General features: G+C 31.3%; 1 protein-coding gene across 1 annotated transcript in view; it reads left to right on the top strand.

Annotated features, from left to right (window-relative positions):
* LOC108904251 (dedicator of cytokinesis protein 3) overlaps positions 1–21,905 on the top strand; it is a 79,359-nt gene that overhangs the window by 11,329 nt on the left and 46,125 nt on the right. The window contains exons 2-3 of the mRNA XM_018706726.1: positions 14,679–14,956; positions 17,433–17,581. Of these exons, the coding sequence (XP_018562242.1) occupies positions 14,679–14,956; positions 17,433–17,581 (427 nt within the window). The remainder of the gene's footprint in view (positions 1–14,678; positions 14,957–17,432; positions 17,582–21,905) is intronic.

Here is a 21,905-nt window from a genome sequence, read left to right as displayed (position 1 = left end):
TATTCCTGATTTAAACCATCTGCAGGCTCGACTTATAGACAAGATTCGTGAAATTAACAATACCCCGAGCATCTTAGAAAATGTCTTTAATTCTTTGAGGAACAGGTGTGAAAAGTGCTTGGAACAAGGAGGGGGACACTTTCAGCAGCTGCTTTAATTTATTGTTATAACAAGGAGGGGGACACTTTCCGCAGCTCCTTTAATTGTTTGTTATTGTTATCACGATTATTCTTTAAAATAAAGTTATATAGTCATTAACGTTATTGAAACTGACAGCTGCTATACAGCTCGTTGAGAAATGAGGTTAAGTTGGTCGCTATAAGCTACTCCCTACGTCCAATGTGTCAGAGCCAACTTCGACCACGTTTTTATTTGAACGCTCGTTATTAATTTTGGAAATCTGTTAATATCAACGTTCTGGGGTATTGATATTTGTTTTTAACATTGATTACATACTCCATACATTTGATGAATTGAACCTGTTTCAGTTTTCAGTTGAGTAAGCTAACAGAACATCTTCGAAAAATTAATATACATATGTACTTTTTCGTATGTCTTCCTGGATTCTATTGGTAATAATTCACCACTGGCGACACCAGCCGCTTCTTCAATATCGAATGGAATGTTGTCTTGGCAGAACTGTGATACATACCTACTTGATTTTTAATGCAAGTTTTGAAGTAAGACCTCTGTAAAGTTACTTTATCGACCTCTTATTTCACTTCTTTAGGTAAAATGTGATCGGAAATAAACAATTTTTATAGCGACATAGCGACAGCAGAAAAATATTATTTCAGTAAATAATTAGATTGATTTAATGATTATGTGTTTAATATTGTTTCTATGTTATAGGTATGTTTTTAAATGCCTACATGTTTCATTGTAGATAAAGTTACTATAATTGATTCAACAAAAACAACAGTCATTTTGAGATTGGTAGGTACTTTACTCGGTACTTTAAATATAAAAATTTACCTATGTTTCTAATAATCAACGCAAATATAAAATTTACAATCAAATGACATCTAACGTGACATGAAAATTACAACGTTAATGATTTTGGTATGTTAAGAATCTTCATTTATTATTTGTTTACTCGGATTTTTTTAACAAATATGAACTAATAAAGGCACAGCGGCAACACTGTATGATCATCTTTAATTCTTCATTAATAAAAAGTAGTTTACATCTTAAATCCAATATTCTAATAGACGCATAGTTAAAATTCTTCTGTTTAATGCTACTTTTGATAATTTAGCACTTTGTATGTATGTACAATTGGAATACAGTTCATGTTGAAGTGTTAGGCAAATAATGAAACTATAAAAATAACGTATTGTAAGTGTCATGAGAAAATTTACATTTACATTTATGACATCCTCAACATTTGTTTACCAGATGCATTCGCAAAATCATACTGACCGAGTTTCAAATCTGCAGATGAGTTTAATAGTTTAAAATCATTTGCAGGTACTTAAAGCGTAAATTTCTTCGTTAATCAGTACCAGTTGAAATACTTATACAGGGTGTCCGGAAACTATGAGTATTTTTATAGTAGTATGGTAGGTAAATAGTTTGAATTCGGCAAATATTAGTTTTACCAAAACTGTGCAGCATTTTTTGCAATATTTATGGAAATGTTTTAAATCTTGAATGCACAGGTGGGCCATTTTAGTGATTGGGATCTCGGAGATGGTCAAATAGACAAAGTTGTAGACCATTCTTTTACTACCTCAGTGGAACTCTCAGATCTATTGTAATTGTTTGTAATATCGAGAAATTTTTGCAAAAAGACATCGAAAATTTTGAAAACGATACCATAACTTTCTACAATAAAATTTTTTCAATGCAGACATATTTTTGTTTCAATAGTTCGTATTGAATTGTATGAAAAAACACTTTTTAACTTTCTGTTTTTTTTTTCGTATGTGCAGTTCCCAATACGTATCTAATATGTGTACTACATTTAAAAAACGCTTAACTGAAATACAGTTATGGTATTTAAAAATACTTAATTGTTTTGAGGTTATGTAACTTCGTTAATATTGGGTTTTAAACAAGTGTCATAGGAACTTGCTATTAGTTAAATCGCCGTTTAAATTTTTTGCTCATAATTTCCAGGCAACTTCAGTAGATTTTGTGCCTAAAAACCGTTTACAGGGTCCGCCACTTAAAATTTCCCAAGCCTGTATCAAGATATTGCATCAATAGATGCATCAATTAGTAGGTTTTAACAAGGCTTTCTAAACTAAGTGCACGCCTGCTTCACGCGTACAATGTATTTCCTTGTCGTGACGATACGACGCAAAACAGCTGGTTCGTTCGTCAGTTGTCTCACCTATGACACACTGATGAGGACTAGTAAGTCCGAAACCGGTCTGTGCCTGGTGCGTAAACTGACGAACGATCCTAGCTGTTGCACTAGGTGTTGCGAGTATAATACAATGCCGGTAGGGGCCTCGGAGTAGTTGTTTCTCGCAACACTGACAATTTCTAAACTAACTGTTTAATTAAAAAAAAAACAATTGAGTATGTACAACAGAATGGCCAGTGTTGAAAGTTTATTTTGTTGGGTGATAGTTTTATTTTCTTGTTTGTTTTCTCGGAAATTGACAGAGATAGAACAGTTATTAAGTTACACCTCTTCTGGTCAGTTTTGCTCATTCTATTCGAATATTTTGCGACATTTCATCTTTGAGCAGCATCATCCTATTCAATTTTGATAGAAACCTATTATTATTTTCACACGCTATATTTTGTACTTTCTTTCGAGTCCAATCTTGTAATTATATTACTGTCTAATGACGTTTCGGCTAGGAAAACTCATCGTCAGAGTGATGTTTCTTCAAAGATTACATTTCTAAAATCTGCAAAATACGAAAATTAATATTTTCGAATAAAGGTTTCTAGATGGTTATTTATATTTATTTGAAATTTTATTCAGGAGTCTGCCGAATTAAAAAAATAATAAATCTAATGAAACCATTTTTGTATGGAAACTTTTGAATATAAAATTAAAAAGAACTAAAGTATAGTCTCTCCGATTTCAATTGAAGACCACAGAGTTAGGCAGTATGTACCAGGTTCGGCCGCTATGCAAGAACTCGACATTGAAATATTTGAAAAACTTGTTCCCATATTTATTTAGCCATACCCATATACAAGTCTGGTCGCCCAGTTGAGGAATACGCGCGCGAGCAAACGGCAAACAAACACAGCCGGACTGGGCGACCGGCCATAAATTTCAGTTGTCGACAAAATTCCTAGCAGTGCAGTGCAGCAATGCGGAATTTGGTGCGATTCAGGTAATTTTAATTTGTTATTGGCACCTTCTACTAATCATTCATATTACAATTGCGAAAAGGAGAAATAAGAGGGATATTTTGTTTACTAATATTATTACATGACATTTTGAATATTTTATTGCTAGGCATTTTTATACATCATCAACTGACTTTGGATGGACTATACTTACTTATATTTTTATTTATCTAATTAAGGAGATAAAATCAAATAGAAATAAAACTACAATAATAGGTTTGTATTTAAAATATTATGATAGCTGCAAGACGAAATGTTGCATTAGAAATCTGATCCCATATTCGAAAACATAGCAAAAATGCCCGTTAGAAAGTATTTCTATTTTTGTATATCTTTTCTAATAAACCCCAAAAATGATAAAATCAAAATGTGAAAATTTAGCATTTTTCAAAAAAATCTAGCTTTTCGATATTTTTTCGATAAATTAGTACATATTGAGTAAATTATGCAATTTTCCTGCATTTTAACCATCTCAGGCATTTTTCGAAGCAGCAAATTATCATAAGTATAAATATTAGCCAATTTTGAAGATCCTGTATAGCAACAAAAGCTATCGACCCATATATCAGATTAAAACTCGTTTCAGGGCCTATTCGATAACGTTTATAAATTTTTATACAGTGCGTTAAAGAAAATCCTCGTGAAGAAATAAATTTTCAACTGCCGTCATTTTATCGCAATCGTTTGCTTTCTTTTAAATTAAACAATCACTTTAGAAAACCTCTAAAATATCTACAAATTGCTGTCACGATTGGTACGACATCTTGAAAATTAAAGGAGAAACAGACCTGGGAATTTTTACGTGGCTAACTCGTACACATACCTGTGCAACGTACCTCCTATAAGAAATTTTCGCACTGGCAAGAAGGACATCGCACTTCCATATTTTATTGCGGATGCAGTGCCATTTATTAAAACTGCGGGCATGTACACACATACAAATGATAAATTTTCCTCATTGTTGGGGTCGACCACCCCATATTTAACCAGCTATAGGGGGGATATTTACCTACTTTATTATATGGGAGATTCTTTGTGCTGGAATTTAAATATTCAGTTCTATGCCCGAAACGTATTTAAATTATTTGAATACCGGATAATATACAGGGCGTTTGAAACCACAGTAACATAATTTTTAAATAATCGGTAGGTACTGATTTGTTAAAAAAAATTCTTATGCATGTTTAATGAATTAAACACATTGTTGACAACATGAAATGTCTGCTGTAACGTATATTTTTGCAAAATAGAAAGTGTGAACAATTACTTGTTGCAAACTGGATTAGCAGTTCGGTCGTAGCTGTTTTAAATTCCTTATATACATATGCGCCCGTTAAAAATAATGGCAACTTTTAAATATGTCAAAGCTGAATATTATGTTTACTTAATCGTTTTAATATGCCAAGTGCGACTTGCTTAGTTGCATTTCGTCTAATAAACAAGTCCGAAACCACTACTGCTTTGCACATTTTATAAATAACATTGTTTGCATAAATAAAATCCTGTTTGATTCGTTTTCAAGACGACACTGAAGACTCCACATGGATATAACATTTGTACTGTGCATAATTTTTTTTTATTGCCAGTGTAAAGTTCAGAAGAATCTTATAACTATATGAAAACAGTATTTAGTAACATTTTTTAACATTCTATCGACTTGTTTACTTTTTATTCGCCATAATTAATAGAAGTTGAAATATAAAAAAGGAAGAGAGAATTATTTTTAATAAGTTTATGTATGTATAAAAACTATTTTGGACTACCGAAACGTGAATAAAAATTGAAAATAATCACTCTTAATAGGTGTTATGTTTACGAATGATATTGATAATATTGATGCCATGATTGAATTTATTGCGAAGATGTTCTTAGAAATAAGATGTCGGTTTATAGGGTACAAATTTTTGTTAACCTTTTATCTTTTCCTCTACAGCTGTTTATCTTCTGTTGTTATTTGTATTTTGTCTTTTTAAGACCTCGGGTATGAGGACAAACAATTTTTTAGCTAATATTTCAGATGTATTCTATAATTTTCTTAATGGTTTAATTATAGTATTATTTTAAATCTATTTTAAATGCACTTTTTATCACTTTTTTAAAAAATGACCACTAAAGTCACATTTTTCCAAAATAAATAGTCATTTTTAAGTGACATTTTCAAGCTAGGTATTTCAAGGACTTGAACAAGGTATATCAAGCCGAGATTTTCTCGCTTAAAAATATGTATGACGTCTATTTAAATGTAAAATCTCAATACCCCAAAATCATTTTTATACTGGATGGACCATTTTGATGATGAATATACAGGTGGGCCATTAGTGTGAGAAAGTAAAATAACTCCCTTGTTATTCATAATACAGAAAAAAAGTTTGTATAAAATTTTTACAGAATCAAAAAACCTAAAGGACAAAATTAATTTGAAACACACAAGGCGATGAGTAAAAACGGGACATACCAAATATTACATTTTTTAAATGGAACACCCTGTATATTTTTAAACATATGGATTTCTGAGAAAATTCTATATATGGCAATATAAACAGTTTAATATTTTAGTGTGGGGTTGCCAAGTTATGTAGAAAATTCTTCGAATTTTGGAAAAACCATGACCTCGAAGAAGTTGTATTAACTTTCAACTACTAACACTTAGAGCAAAAATATTTGACAGACTTATAGGCAAATGTTAGGCAAAGACTTCTATATTAGTTAATGTCGATATTTTATACAGGGCATTTTTATAATACGATCATTTTAAAAAAGTTCAAACTTGATTTTCTAAAATTTTTCAAATGGAACACCCTGTATTTTATTGTTCTATTTTATTCACATATCAGTCCACTTCAACTTTTATGAAGTATGTTCTACACCTAAAGTTGTTAGTTTTCAAGATATAGCAACATTTCTGGAAAAACCTAATTTTTATTATTTTCGGTCGCACGAAATGGCTTTGGAAAAAACTGTCACATTGTGTTAACTTGTTGGTTCATAATTTATCATTCCATTTTGAGTTAATTTTATTAGTTAATATTTATTTGTGGTATTCTATAAAATAACCCCGCACTAAAATGATAAACTGTTGATATAGCCATATATGGAATTTTCTCGTAAATACATATGTTTAAAAATATACAGGGTGTTCCATTTAAAAAATGTAATCTTTGGCGTGTCTCGTTTTTACTCATCGCCCTGTACGTATCAAATTAATTTTGTAGTTTAAGTTTCTTGATTTTCTATAACTTTTATATATATATATTTTTCTATGAGTAACAAGGGAGTTATTTTACTTTCTCACACTAATGGCCCACCCTGTATGTGGATCTCAGAAACTGTGAGGCATATCCACAAAGTAAGAGTACTCAATTTTTTTTAAATCGAAACAGTAGTATATTCCTGGAAGATTTACGAATACAGAAAGATACATTGAACACTATTTTTCGACGCCCTTGAACCTCATTGCACTTTGTGAGCCTAGGGATAAGCTTTCTGACACCTTCAAAAAAAATCTCCCGCTGCCTCTCGGGCCCATTATTTCTCATCAGTCACGATTGAGGGAAGCTCACTCCTTTCGGAATAGCGGCACTCATTTCAACACGCCACTACAACAACAGTTCTCAACTGACTGGGACAAATGAACGCGTTCTACTCCCTACACCTTGGCTTTGAATGCAGTGTTATTAACTTTGTCGAAAACAAAAACCACGGAGGACCTGGAGTCTCAGTACTTTTACTTTTTGGATATGTGTCGAATATAGAAAAACGGTTAAATGGGGATGTTTTAGACCATTCTGGTGCTAATTTAATGACGGTCTCAGTCGGCTTTATTTGTTCAGGTTTTCGAGTTTCGAAAGACAAACCTTTTTTTAACAATTTTTTTAAATCTAAAAATTTTGATGGACACTAGATGAAAATTACTTTTTTTTTCTAGAAAATGATGCATTTTATGCATTTGAAACAAGTAAAGATTTTTCTCAGTAAAATTTTTGCTGATTCTAAATATAGGTAGATAGCATTTTATACATTTATTTTGACATTATTTAGTCTTCAAAATAGATAGATGGATAGATAGATAGTACAGTTAATAAGAAGAAAAATAACGTTAGGGATATTTATAAAAATAGTATTTTTTTACAGCATAATTTTGAGTGAATTTTAATTATAGATATAAAAAGATAAAACCTAATTCTTGCAAAGTCATTCTTTTAAATACAAATACCTTTATTAATGTGAATACCTACTACAAATTTAAATGAAATGTTTTGGAAAATTTTTCTACGAATTATGTTTGTGGTGTTGCTGTGAGTGTATCAATATTATCGATATTTTATGGTTCTATAGTAATCGACTTACCTATCGCGATTACATTATATGAATACCTAGAAAGCATTGTAAATTTTTAATGATTTGTTATTTTTGTTTTTCCATTATTAATTTTCCAGTACCTATCGATAAATGATATTTATTGATTGCTATAAACTTTATTAAAATTATGTAACATGCTGATACATAATGCAGTACAGCACTACATTCGTATCAAAATGTAACAATATTTTAATATTTAACCAACAAAATTATTTTATTGCATGACGGTTGATTAATTTAAATCGTAAACTGTTTATACAATTCGCAAGACTTTGAACTATTATTTACGTAATAGTTGGTGCTACTTAAATTTAATGTTATACGTGTGTCGATAATTTCTTTTCTGCAAACTATATTATTGATAAACTAAAAGGAGCGTGTCAGCAGTTGTTATTAATATTATTACAACATACAGGGTCGGAATGTCCCCATAGTTCATCTGCCGTTACGTGAGAGCGATAAAGTAAGTCATAGAAATCCGTGCGATAGAGAAAGATGGCTATAATGAAGGCGTCCAATAGTCACCGCCCATTTCGCCCTTCCACAAATATGAAGTGGATCTTATTTGATTTTCTTTAACGCTCCCACGTAACGGCCGATGAACCGTGGGAAATTTCCGACCCTGTATAATAATACGTAAAAAAAAATTCAACTTTTTTTAGAAGCAAAATTCTCTCACGAGGCAGCAGTCCCAAAAATAAATTAGTATATAATTTTTTCGCATTTTATGTCAATACTTTGAAAACAGAAATATGAAAATATTCGATTAAAATTTCGAGCAATCCAAGCCATTGTTAGCGTGCCTAGCTTTTGTCTAATTTCTCGGAAGTCGATAAAGTCAACGGATATACCAAACGATTGTATTGTCAACTATTATAGGGGCACGTCAGGTGTTAGAACAGAACTATAAAAGAACCTGATGGTTGTACTGAAAACAACAAAAGCCGTTATTAAATCCTGATAATAGGCATCGTAAGGAATTTCCGTCGATAGAACCCCAATTTATCTTTTACGACGGTATCAAAATGTAATTTGTTAGTTGAGTTTAACGTTGATGAAATAAAAACCTTTGTTACACGTTGGATGAAATTATTTTTCGGTTTATCGAAAAGAAAAACTGAGAAGGAAATAATTAAACCTTGCTTGATTTTCCAAATACTCCCAATATAAAGCGCATTTCAGGTTTCAGTCATTAAAATTTGTCAATTATTTTTGGACCTTGCAGAAACAATGGAAACTTACTTATATCGCCATCAAAATTCGATTATAGTCTGTTTAGAAATGATAGAGAATAATAAAAGCTTATTATGTATGCAAATCGTAAATAAATGTAGTACTGGTGCTTATATTCAATATTTTTATATTATGTATTGTCGGTATAGGATGAGGTGTACTTTTAAAAAAACTTTGTGCGATCGGACTGTACTAAATTGTAGCAGGTAGCTAAAATTTAATCCCCGACAATCCGTCTTTGTCTATGCCGCTTCAATTTCTCGGTCCATATCTCTTAGTAAGTAAACAATATAAAAACAGCATTTCAAAACATGAGGCTACTTTAAGCATCATAACCGGGTTAAGAGGGTTTTTAGTAATTCAAATAAAATTATTCAATATTATTATCAAAATATTTATTTAAATTTAATGAATAGACTTTTATTCCACACAAAAATATATGTATTTTGAAAATTCAAATTATGGTGAGTAAATGTAGTGTTGTACTCGTATAAATGTACAATAAAGAAAATAAAAAAAGTAGGTATATTAAAATTCATCCTCTGAATATTCTGATGAATTATCTTCGTCTCCTAGATTGATAACGATAGGTTCCACAGTAACGTCAATTAAATTATCGAGTTCCCACATTTTCTCCTCTTCTTTTTGTACATGATATATACATCTTTGCCAGTTATCTGCAGTTACTCGTTCCAAGGAATTTTTTAACAAAATTTTCACGTCACTTAATTTAAACGTCGTATTATTTCGCGCTACATCTCCTTTCACCTGCGCCCAGACTAATTCGATTGGGTTAAGTCCACAGTGATATGGTGGTAACCGTAGTACCGTTATTTGGCGATTTGTTGCCATTTCATCGATAACATATTTTTTCTGATCTTTATTAAGATTGACAAGTGTCAAAAGTTCCTTTTTCACCATATTTGTTTCAAAAGAAATGTTTTTTCCGGATAACCATTGAATTATATCGGCTTTCCTCCAAGCAGTCGTAGGCGTCCGCTCGGTCTGCCGTGAATGGTAACTGGCATTATCCATGACAATTACAGACCCCGGAGGAATAAGATCCAACATCTGTGTAAAATACTCTTCGAAAACATCTGCGTTCATGTCTTCGTGATAGTCACCTGTATTTTTAGATTCAAATAAATGTAAACCGCCATCTACAAAACCACTGGTACTACCTATATGTGTCACTATTAATCTTCGCCCTTTACCTGAAGGTTCCTTGAACCCTGTTGAAAGTCCATCCAAAAATGCTAGTCGAAAACTTTTTACATTTTTATCTTGCCATACTTTTGTTACAGTATATCCCTCGTTGATCCAAGTTTCGTCTAGATAATAAATATTCCTCCCTTCGTCACGGAATTTTCTAATTGATCTTAAGTAGGATCTTCGCCAACAAATAATTTCATCTTTATCGATAAGAACTGACTTCCTGTTCTGCTTTTCCCAGCAAAAATTCAGCTCTCGTAAAACGGCCCATAATTTGCTTCTACTGATTTTTGGCAAATCGTTGTCCTCTGAAAGTTCACTTAAAATTTTGTTTAGCGTTGGTATTTCTTTTTTAAAATAAAAGGAGTGTACTTTTCTGCGAATGACATTTTTGAAGAAATCATCTATAACGACTTTTGACCTCCCTGTAGATGATTTTGGAGGATTTACAGTATCTTGTTCATTTTTTGTTTCCTTTAAAAGTCTGTAGGTAGTCGATTTTCCAATCCCTGTCATTTTTGTTAGCATTAGTGTTACCCGATAATTACCTGGTTCTTATCTCGGGGTTTTATTACTCTCTTTCATTTCCAAACAGACTATAGATAAAGATTATCGGGGTTTTATAAACGTATTTAAATATTTTAAAACTATGACCTACTTTATACTATAAATGAAGGATATTAGCAGCAGGTGATGTAGGAAGTAGGTTTATAAAATTCATGAGGTCATAAATCGAGCGAAAAATCCATTTTTCTTGAAAATTACAATTGTTTACTAATCTCTATAGGTATAGCTTTCAAAATTAGGAGGAATTAGAGTAATTTAATTAAACTTTAATAGAATGTAATTCATTCTATTGATTTTAGTATTAATCTGTTTGTTTAATGATACACATGAATTTTAAGCACAGACATGACGATATTTAAGTATCTTCAACCACAAGCAATGTTATCTGTCTAACCATAGTATATAATTTGTTTCCGCTTTGATGTAAACAATAATTTATATTTCTAAAGCCAGTAATGATGATTATTGCAATATTACACACATATCGTAATGCAAAAATAAGCCTAAAATTAAAGTCAATTTTAAAATAATTTACAAAGGGTGCATAAGAACTTGGTTTTTAGAGGTATTTTATCTCAATAAGTAGTAAACCCTTTGCTAATTGGATTATTTTTGTTCAGCACCAAATTTCCTGTACCTTCTCAAGTTTCAAACCTCAAAACTAATACGTATCTAGATAAGGAATCATTATTTTTTTTATCTTCTTTATCAGTTATCAGCAAGTTTAGATAGTGACGATTTATGTGGAAAAAATGATAAGAGAAAAAATGTGTAATAAATGCAGTGAATCACAATGAAAAGATAGCAAATTTGGGAGTGTAAATTAGAAAATAGATTATATCAAGAGATAATTTGATAATTGGCAACTGAAATTTTATGATAGCAACGTCATCTTTATTATTCTTTCTTGTTTGGCGAAAGCGCAGCATTATTATGCACTGGGTGCTTCGCTTATTGAGCAAATTGAAGGAAATCCTGTTTTAGTAAAAAAAATGTTCTATAAGTTATATTTAGTGGATGAAAATTGTTGGCCTACTTCAGTTGTGCTCATAGTCGAGAAACAATTTAAATTCTTCCCAAGAATATTTTTTGAAATATGCTTGATGATATTTTTTTTCTTTATTTTGAATTGATCGTTTCTCATTTCATTTTGTTTTTATTTTAAATTATCATTAATAATGTAACATGTATTTAATCACTTTTTAAAATATCGATCATTTTCAGGCCCTTCTTTTCCTGGTGGTTAGTGCCCAGGAGCCAGCGATTAATTGGGCCCTAATCTACGTACAGTCAATGCTAAAAGAGTTACTTTTTCGAATTATATTATATTTACCTATTCGTTTAATGTGACTGTAAAGAAATAAAAATAACAGTTGAATAAATCTACTTCTTTTGTCTGTTTTAATAAAATAATGCTCCGTCATAGTCATAGAGACCATTATACTAAAGTTACCAGGGCCTCCAATAAGTTAAAGACGGCCCTGGTCATTTTAGGTAATAAAAGAAACTCGAATCATTGAATTTCGAATTCCTGCGTCAGATTATGTAATTTTCGAACGCTTGCACATTACAAAAACATTTCTTACAACTGATATACATATACTAATTGAGTAATTAGTAAGGCTGTCAGAGACAGCCGCAATTCAATGGTGTGCCAAGCGGGTCAACCGAGACAGGCGACATGTTTGGTCAAGCTGTAAATTTTTCAAAAAATGTCCAATTCCATCTTTGCAATTTTCCGTTTGATCTGCATTGTTCTCTATAATTTAATCTTCAGGTAATGTTGACTTTTTAATATTATGACTCTTGTGAGTTTTCTGATACCGCAAAATTTTTTCCCTATCATTTTTAAATGTATGTTGCAAAAACATGTGACAACTACATTGGAAGTGCTGCATTTCTATGAAACTAGTTCACTATAAAATAATTAGGTAAATTACGAATTATAACATTTCCTAATTTAGGTAGTTCTAAGTATAGGATTTATATATCTTTTGTTCACCAACATTCAGAAATAACAGCAAATTATAAATAATCTGATCGTTATACTCTTTGCTAAAAATATTATGAACTATTTACCTTTAAATAATATTTATGTTTTAAAGTAAATATCAATTTTGTTAACAAAGGAAACCTTACATTTATAAAGAAACATGAAAGAATTGTGCAGTTAACGTTTTTTTCTTGTAGTTTACTGTCGTTGCACCTGCGGAGTTCATAAGATCACAACTTGGGTGTAAACTGCCTGTAGTAACTGTCAGTCATACTAATAAGCCTTGTTAATAGTGTCGTCGAATAAAAACATATTTTATCCACTTTAATATTATTTTAAGAAACGTGACAAACAAACAAGTAATTATGCTATTCGTTAACATTATTTTGTAAGTATTATATGCAAAGCGAGTTCCAAAGTAAACAGGACTTTTTAAAAATAAGAACAGAAAGTTTTTTTTTACAAAACCGATCTATTTTGGATGACTTCTACGTCCATGAAACTCTTTCCTTTCATCGGCAAACTGAGCACACACTTTTCGGAAGCCCAAATGTTCGGTCAAAATGTGATAAATTGATCTTTATAAAATGCTCAAGTCCAATTCCATGAATTTCAATTAATGTTTTGACTGAACAGTCACATCAGACGTAATAACTCGGCTTCTATTTGTCAAAACGTCATGAAATTTCGAAAGTATAGTTGTTACAATATCACAATTGTTACATTACAATTAATAGTTGATAATATGAAATTTCTCGTGCTTTACCCATTATCTGTCTCGTAATTTATATTCGAATAGCCATTGGGCGAGTCCGGTATTGGTATACCAGTCCGCCTGATGTAGAATCGATGACGGTACGCTGGTCGTCAAAGCAAACCTGTATTGGTCCACTAGGTCGTAAATAATTTTTTGCATGGCATTCTATAATTAGTTTAGTGTCGAACGCTGTTCACTTGGTTTTGCCAGTGCCGTAGAGAGCAGTGCTTGGCGTTGTTGTAATACGTATTATTAATATTATTATTTGTTCATATCGTAACCAGTAAAGGGTAATAGTGATTAATTTAAATATTATATATATATATAAAATTATCTAATAATTTAGCATAGCTTTTTGGAGACCCTTTGAAATGGAAGATAACGAAATAACCCGGGAAAATCCCCAAATAGTCGAGACGGTTTTTGTCGAAAGCGTCGAAACAAACTCAAAGATTTACACGTACAAAGTCAACGTATTATTTTAAACATACATATATGAATGTTTAAAAAGAGAAAATGTGAACACTGTGATAAAGAAATTAGGAAACGGATTAGCGAATTAACTAAGATATCAAAAACGTCAATTTCTCGCGTAATTAAAGAAGACGTTATTAATCACGGTACAAAGAGGAAACGGAAAAATACGAAATTAACGAGTATTGACGATTTTACCAGAGATGTAATACGGCGCACAATTTATAATACTTTAAACATGATTTGAGAAAAATTAAGGGATTATCCTGATTATAATTATAAATCTTTAGATGCTTTACGACATGTATTACAATGCGGTTTTAAACATAAAAAACTTGACAACCGTATGGTAATTATGGAATCACGACATATAGTTGCACTTCGGGATGATTATTTACAAAAAATTCGAGAATATCGTCAACTAAATAGGAATAGGAATATAGCTCGGAATATAGAATATCTAGACGAGACAGGGCAACATTTTTCTGGATACCTATGGATTCCGTAGAGTTTATGAGTTAAATGTTTTATGCGGTTCTTGATATCGTAACGACTATACATCAGTGAAGAATCTACCTCTCCAACGCATGTAATTGCCAATAGATGTCTGTGTACTAATTTATATAAAATTTCACTTATAGCAACTCACGTAGGATTATTTTTATATGGCTTCTGTAATTTTATACTTTCTTTTGAATTTGAAACTATATCTTGTATTTTAAAAATCTCCCCATATCAAACAATCTCTTTCTTTTATTTCAGCCATCTATAACTGGAAGGGCGACACCAAATTCGGCCTGCCTTTAGAGATAGGCGATACCGTCCAGATCCTTGAGGAATGCCAGGGGTGGTACAGGGGGTTTTCGACGAAGAACAGGGCCATCAAGGGTATATTTCCTCAGTCTTACATACACTTGAAGCCCTGCAAAGTGGACAACGAAGGACTCTTTGAGAGTGTCGTCCCAGTCGAAGATCCGGTAGTTAGGGAGGTGACCCTTGTGTTGAGGGAATGGGGCAGGATTTGGAAGGAAATATTTGTGGTAAGTTAGTAATTTTTTAAGAAAAAACACAGATGATAAAGAAAGCTATTCGATCGTATACGAGTACTAATTGGAATATTTTTATCGTACAAAATTCGACCTTGGAAAATAGCACAAAATTATAAAATAATGTAAATTACTGGAAAAAATTAAGGGAACAAAAAAATGTCATCAATTTTTTTAGTCATTTTTGAAACACAATGATAGTTATGTGCGCTGTAAACTTCAAAATTGAGATAGATACTGCATCTAGACATGATAATCGCCTTGCAAGCAGTTTCAAAATACATAAAAGTTCTCAAAAAAGACATCAAAATTGTCTAAATTACATGGAAAAGGCTTCCGGTAGCATTAAAATGAATGAAAATAGTTTTAAAATACAACTTAATACTTCAAAATAATTTCAGATTAGTTAAAAATTATTTAAATCCGTTAAAATTTGGTCAAAACGCATATGACATATGTAAAAATTGTCAAAACCTTGAGCAAAACCCATTAAAGTAGCATTTTAAGTATATCGAATCAGAAAAGCTCTTAGAAGTACGTCAAAATCTTTCAAAAACTTCACCTGGAAACACTGCCATTGACTTCCCGGTCTTCACCTTTGATACCTCGGTGTAAATGACCTTTGTCCCTGAGATTATTGATAAATGACCCCTGGTTTACTAAACTTTGACCTTGAGATGATTGACCTCTAATCTGGAGTCATTTTCGACTTTTAAAATTCTTATGGGTTTCTGATTTGAATATCACTGTGTTTTTATAATGAAACTGAAATCAAACTTTGTATCTTTTCTGCACCTAAAAATGTGAATGTTTTCTATAAATCGATCAGTTTAATTAAATTGCAATTTAGTAAAAAGAGTAGAGCCTACAGAATATAACTTTTTTTATGACAATATGCAGAAATCTAAGAAATTTAAAAAATCAACAATCACGAACATCTGACAAAAGGGTGCACTTTGAATAAGACTTTTTGTTTCAATTAATCGTCTAACACACATTTTTCAATATTCAATAATAGGTATCGATGCCGCAAAACTAAAAAAGCTGATCGTCTGAGAATTACTAGTATTTTACGAATTTTTCTGAAAATCCATAAAACCAGTATTTGCACAACACAATATCAAAATCGTTTTAAGTATAAAATGATTTCATTTCACTTTTTTTAATTATGGTACTTTGTATATAAGTTCTTGCTTTATTTGAATTGTTTAAGTTATTATTGTTAATATATTTTATTATATGAAAAATATCTACATTTGTTTAAATCATACTAAACGAATTTCCTTATAAAATAATACATACATATTAGGGTGGCCCCTCAAAAAACCAGCTCAAAAAAATTTTTCTAGAGGTCGCTCAAGATTTTTAAAAATTTCCAGTCAAAAATTGACTTTTTTTTAAATTTTTTTTCTCGTTATTCTACAATTTTCTAGGTTGAAAAAAATCTCGATACTGAAAATTTCAAATCGATATTTTCATTTCTAAAAGTCATAATTATTTTAACTTTAAAAGTAGTGTACCTAAAATGTTGTCGAGCGACCTCTAAAAATAAATATGAACGAACAAATATATTTTTTTTATTGAATTTGATGAACAAAAGAATAGAAATAAATCACGAGACAAAAAATTCCTCCAGGCAAAATTTACTACCGCACTGTGAGTTATCAAATATTTATAATTTTTTAAAATTTAAATGTCTCGTGATTTATTTCTATTTTTTTTATCATTAAATTCAATAAAAAATAAATATATTATAGTTCGTTAATATTTATTTGAAAGTTAAAATAATTATGAGTGACCTTTAGAAATTAAAATATCGATTTGAAATTTTCAGAATTGACATTTTTTCAACCAAGAAAATGATAACGAGAAAAAAAATTTTGAGTATTTTTAAAAATCTTGAGCGACCTCTAAAAAATTTTTTTAGCTGATTTTTTGAGGGGGCTCTTAAAACATGATAAACTAACATATTTTCACAAGAGACACGAAAAAAATATTCGTTTTTTTTGGGCCACCCTAATACATATAACCAAAATATTTATATTTATAGACTCAAATATCTAGCAGTAATTGAATTTTGACCTCGATTTTGACTTTTATTACTCTTGAAATGTCCATGTATTAACTATACAACAATTTTTTCCACAGAAATGCAATGGCATGCCTTTTTTCGAGGTTCTGCTGTATAATGAAGTGATATTTGATAAAAATAGACGATAAAAACATTCCAAACATATGTAAGAGGTTATAGTTGGAACTATAAAGTCATTCGAAATTCATTGCCTAGTTTTCTCAACCTCAACCTAGTTAACAAACTGGTACATATTCTTCGAAATCTTTTGCAACCTTTTTAAGAATATTTGTAGAGAATCAAAGGAACAATAATTGTAATTATATTATGAAATGGTAATAACATCTTAACTAGTCAATTATTTTTCGGTTAGATAAATAAATAAGAATACTTTTGTAGGAAAGGAACCATTACAAATTCGAGACTGTGGGAAAGGTTATGAGAGACCTTTTGGAATGGCGCAGACAACTGGTTTCAGGGACTTTAACCCACGACCAGACGCGGGAGCTGAAGCTGAAAATCATACAGAAAATAGACTGGGGAAATCGGTGAGTCCAACATTTTCAGACTTATTCCAATCTCTAAAGGAGCCTAAAGAGTTTTGTCTAAAAAATATCTTTTACGTAACTGACAAAATGTGCACAAGAAATCTTTGATGTTATTAAATATTTTGTTTTTTTTTTTATTAACGTCAAAATGTTTCCGTATAGGAAATAATTTTATTTTGCTTTAAAATCTAGATTAAATTGTCAGTATTTATATCGATATACTTAAATAAATAAAAATTTATTCGAAAATTCATAAATACACATTTTTAACGTTTCGTCCTGTCAAATTAGGACAATAATTTAATTCCGCAGAACCCAAACCACACCTTAATTATTATTCATTACACAAACGTAAATAAGATAACAATAGTGTAATCATCATTATTTGACGATTTTGAAGGACACACTTATTTTTTAATAACTTTTTCATTTATGGTATTTACTCACATGTACTGTTGATAGGAAACTTGTTTAATTACACAGCCACACAAAAAAAAAAAGTTGGGTATACTTTTTATGCGACATATATTTTTCGTAGTAATTTGGCCTCCTGAACACGAATCTGGGGTCAGAATTGGCCCATCACGTCACAATTTTTTCCTAACCTCAAAAAACTTGTGAAAAATAGTGAAAATTGATGAAAATTTACTGGGAAAATTTGGAAAAAAATTTATTTCCACATCAAATAGTACATTTTTATGTAAAAGACTCTGCTGAATTCAAATCCACTGTCAGAATTGAGCTAGAACGTGTGGTTTTTTTTCTAACCTCAAAAAACCGAGCAGGAATCGCTATTTTCAAATTCTGAGCGGATTTTGACCAGATTTTGTATAAAGGGGTTTTTTGGGTCGCTGATTACGAATATGAATTCACATTGTAAAAATTCAAGATGGCTGATCCAATATGGCGGGTGTACTTTTTTGAAATCCACCGATTTCAGTAAAATTTGGCATCATAAGGATTGCTGGTTGATCTCACCTTCATTAATCACACATCTGGAGCCAGATTTTCATAAATCAAGGTAAAATTTGTAGGCAGAGTCATAATTTTAGGCCGAGTAGGCGGCATTTTTTCGGCAAAGTCACATTTTTAGATTGAAGGCATAAGCAGATGCAGTGATGTGCTGTGTGGCAGTAATGTGTCCTTTTCCTTGAACTTTAAAATTATTAAGAAATAAAAGCATCTAAATGCCATAGGAAAACTGCATAGTAGTTAAAAAAATCTGATTGGAAAACCATAAGCCCATGCACGACTAAATAAATGAAAGAATAAAGTAGAAACTTTTTTGTCTTGTCCCATGGAAACAAGCACATCACACTACACATCATTACATGTGTAGAGTCCTTAAGTCATTTTTTTAAGCGAAGTCACATTTTTAGACGGAGTGGAATCTTTTACCTTGATTTATGAAAATCTGGCTCCAGATGTGTGATTAATGAAGGTGAGATCAACCAGCAATCCTTATGATGCCAAATTTTACTGAAATCGGTGGATTTCAAAAAAGTACACCCGCCATATTGGATCAGCCATCTTGAATTTTTACAATGTGAATTCATATTCGTAATCAGCGACCCAAAAAACCCCTTTATACAAAATCTGGTCAAAATCCGCTCAGAATTTGAAAATAGCGATTCCTGCTCGGTTTTTTGAGGTTAGAAAAAAAACCACACGTTCTAGCTCAATTCTGACAGTGGATTTGAATTCAGCACAGTCTTTTACATAAAAATGTACTATTTGACGTGGAAATAAATTTTTTTCCAAATTTTCCCAGTAAATTTTCATCAATTTTCACTATTTTTCACAAGTTTTTTGAGGTTAGGAAAAAATTGTGACGTGATGTGCCAATTCTGACCCCAGATTCGTGTTCAGGAGGCCAAATTACTACGAAAAATATGTCGCATAAAAAGTATACCCAACTTTTTTTTTCTGTGTCGCTGTGTTATCTAACGTAGAAAAAAGTTGCTAGCATAGATTCAATAATTTGTTTTCTTTGACACTTCATATATTGTAATACTATTTCAATTTCAAGAATAGCGTTCAATATTCTGTTTTTTTAAATTTATGTATTATAAGTTTTTTCCTTAATTACAGCTTTTTATGATTTATCGTGAAGTATTTTTGAAACCTATCTGTCTTCTATAATTTCATCACCCTTCTTCCTAATTAATATTGTTGATATTTTCTCTCTTTTTGTGGCGAAATCTGCAGTGTTTCATTGTGAATATAGAGGTGACAGAAAAACGTTACGAACAAAGACATTTTCTATTATGATGAGAATAAATTTCACCTTTCGAGAGAAACTTCCTCAATCAGTCACTGATCTGTTGAAATACCTACACTAACGGCTGTACAGTACACAGTGTACAATTTTTTGGGACGCACGAATGATTTTTTTTCATATACAGAGTGTCGCACCAGGAATCGCCACTATCGATATATCGGAAAGTACTGAGCTAATAAATCAGAAAATTTATTAACTTAGCAAAAGCAGTAGGGCCAACACAGCTAAAATATTTAGAACTTTATAGCACTTCCGGTTATACCAGATGCCGACATTAACTTTCTTATTTTAAATGGAATTATTGCATTTTCGAATTCTACGTGAAATTCGAGTCACTTGAGTAAATATTCCCTATATCTAGGAGTTATAGATTTTGATATTAATTTTTAAAGAAAAAATTTGACAGATGCAAGGGTCCGCGGAGATGTTAGTAACTCTTTTCAGGAGCGTGATATCAAGCGGATTTTTGGTACCTGTAAAGGGCATAGGTAACACTAAATTATGGTATACCAACAAATTAAAACATTTAATACTAGGTGTTTCATTTTTGATGTTACATTTTGATAACTTCAAACAGCTATAACTTTGTTAACTTAAATGGAACACCCTGTATTTTTTACTTTGTCATATGCAGATTGAAATTTCCTTTCAAGCCATATAAGCATTGTTAGGGTTGCCGTTATTACTTTTAGAGATATTTGCAATTTTCTCGTTCAGACCTGTCATCTAATTTGCTATGACCAGAAACACTTCAAAAACAATTAAAATAACTTGACATTTGTCAAGTTAGTTGTCAAATTATTGTTATGTCTGTATTAGTTTCTAAAATCTATAACTCTTAAGATAGAGAATAATAATAAAGTGACACTCAAATTTCGCGTAGAATCCGAAAATGCAATAATATATAGGGTGTCCCATTTAAAATAAGAAAGTCAATGTCGATCCCCAGTATAACTGGAAGTGTCTTAAAGTTCTAAATACTTTAGCTGTGTTGGCTCTACTGCCTTTGTTAGGTTGCCAAATTTTCAGATTTATCGGATTTGTACTTTCCGATATATCGATAATGACGTTTCCTGGTAGGACACCCTGTACAGTGGCCTTCTAGGTGTACTTGCTCAACCAATTACATTGATCCAGTTGTGACTCCATGGCCTCCTGCTGAGATTTTTTTATATCGCAAATATTGTCAATTTATAAGTTTTATTTTTTATTAAATTTCCGTTTGAAACTCTAGAAAGCATTGGAAATTACTGATAAATAGTCTGTTTATGAACCTAACATTATGAAAACTAGGTAGGTCTTGCCCAAAATTATGAAAATAATGTATACAGTGTGATTCATAAATGGTGACCAAAAATTAAGTCTCGTATTCCCTGATAAATTTTAAGGGGAGTTTTTCCTATAAAGTTTTTATCTAGAACGCTTCGTTAAAAACATACAGGGTGTTAAACTTCAAAAAATATTTTTAATTTTTTTAAATAATTTAAAAACCAGTAAGTGAAATAATTTGAAATTGGCCACGTGTATTGATGTAATGTAACTGAAAACACTTCGATATTCGAATAAAATGCGGTTTAGAATTACGTAGTAAGCTGCGATAAGAGGGTAGTAATTTGTAGAAAATTGAAAGACGAATCCGAAAATATCATGGTTGTTACCGTAAAGCAGTGGCGTACTATTTTATTTAGGAAAATATGCCACCAATACCCTGTATCTCCGCCACTGGCATGTACTGCGCATGTAAATTTTAGGAAAAGCCCTCAGATTTTGGACAATGTTTACGTAAATACATGTGCCCAATTACGAATTATTTGACTTACTAGTTTTTAAATTATTTTAAAAAATTAAAAATATTTTTGACGTTTAACACCCTGTATCTTTTTAACGAAGCGTCCTAAATAAAAACTTTATAGGAAAGACTCCCCTTAAAATTCACCAAAGCATACGAGGTTTCGCTTTTGGTCACCATTTATGAATCGCCCTGTGTACAAACTACTATTTACCAATCGTAATAAGCAGGGTCAGTAAATTGACATTTTTTAT

The sequence above is a fragment of the Anoplophora glabripennis genome, unplaced genomic scaffold (assembly GCF_000390285.2).
Source record: "Anoplophora glabripennis isolate ALB-LARVAE unplaced genomic scaffold, Agla_2.0 scaffold46, whole genome shotgun sequence".
Lineage (NCBI taxonomy): Eukaryota > Metazoa > Arthropoda > Insecta > Coleoptera > Cerambycidae > Anoplophora > Anoplophora glabripennis.
Note: the sequence above shows the minus strand (reverse complement) of the source record. Positions and strands in the feature narration are given on the sequence as shown.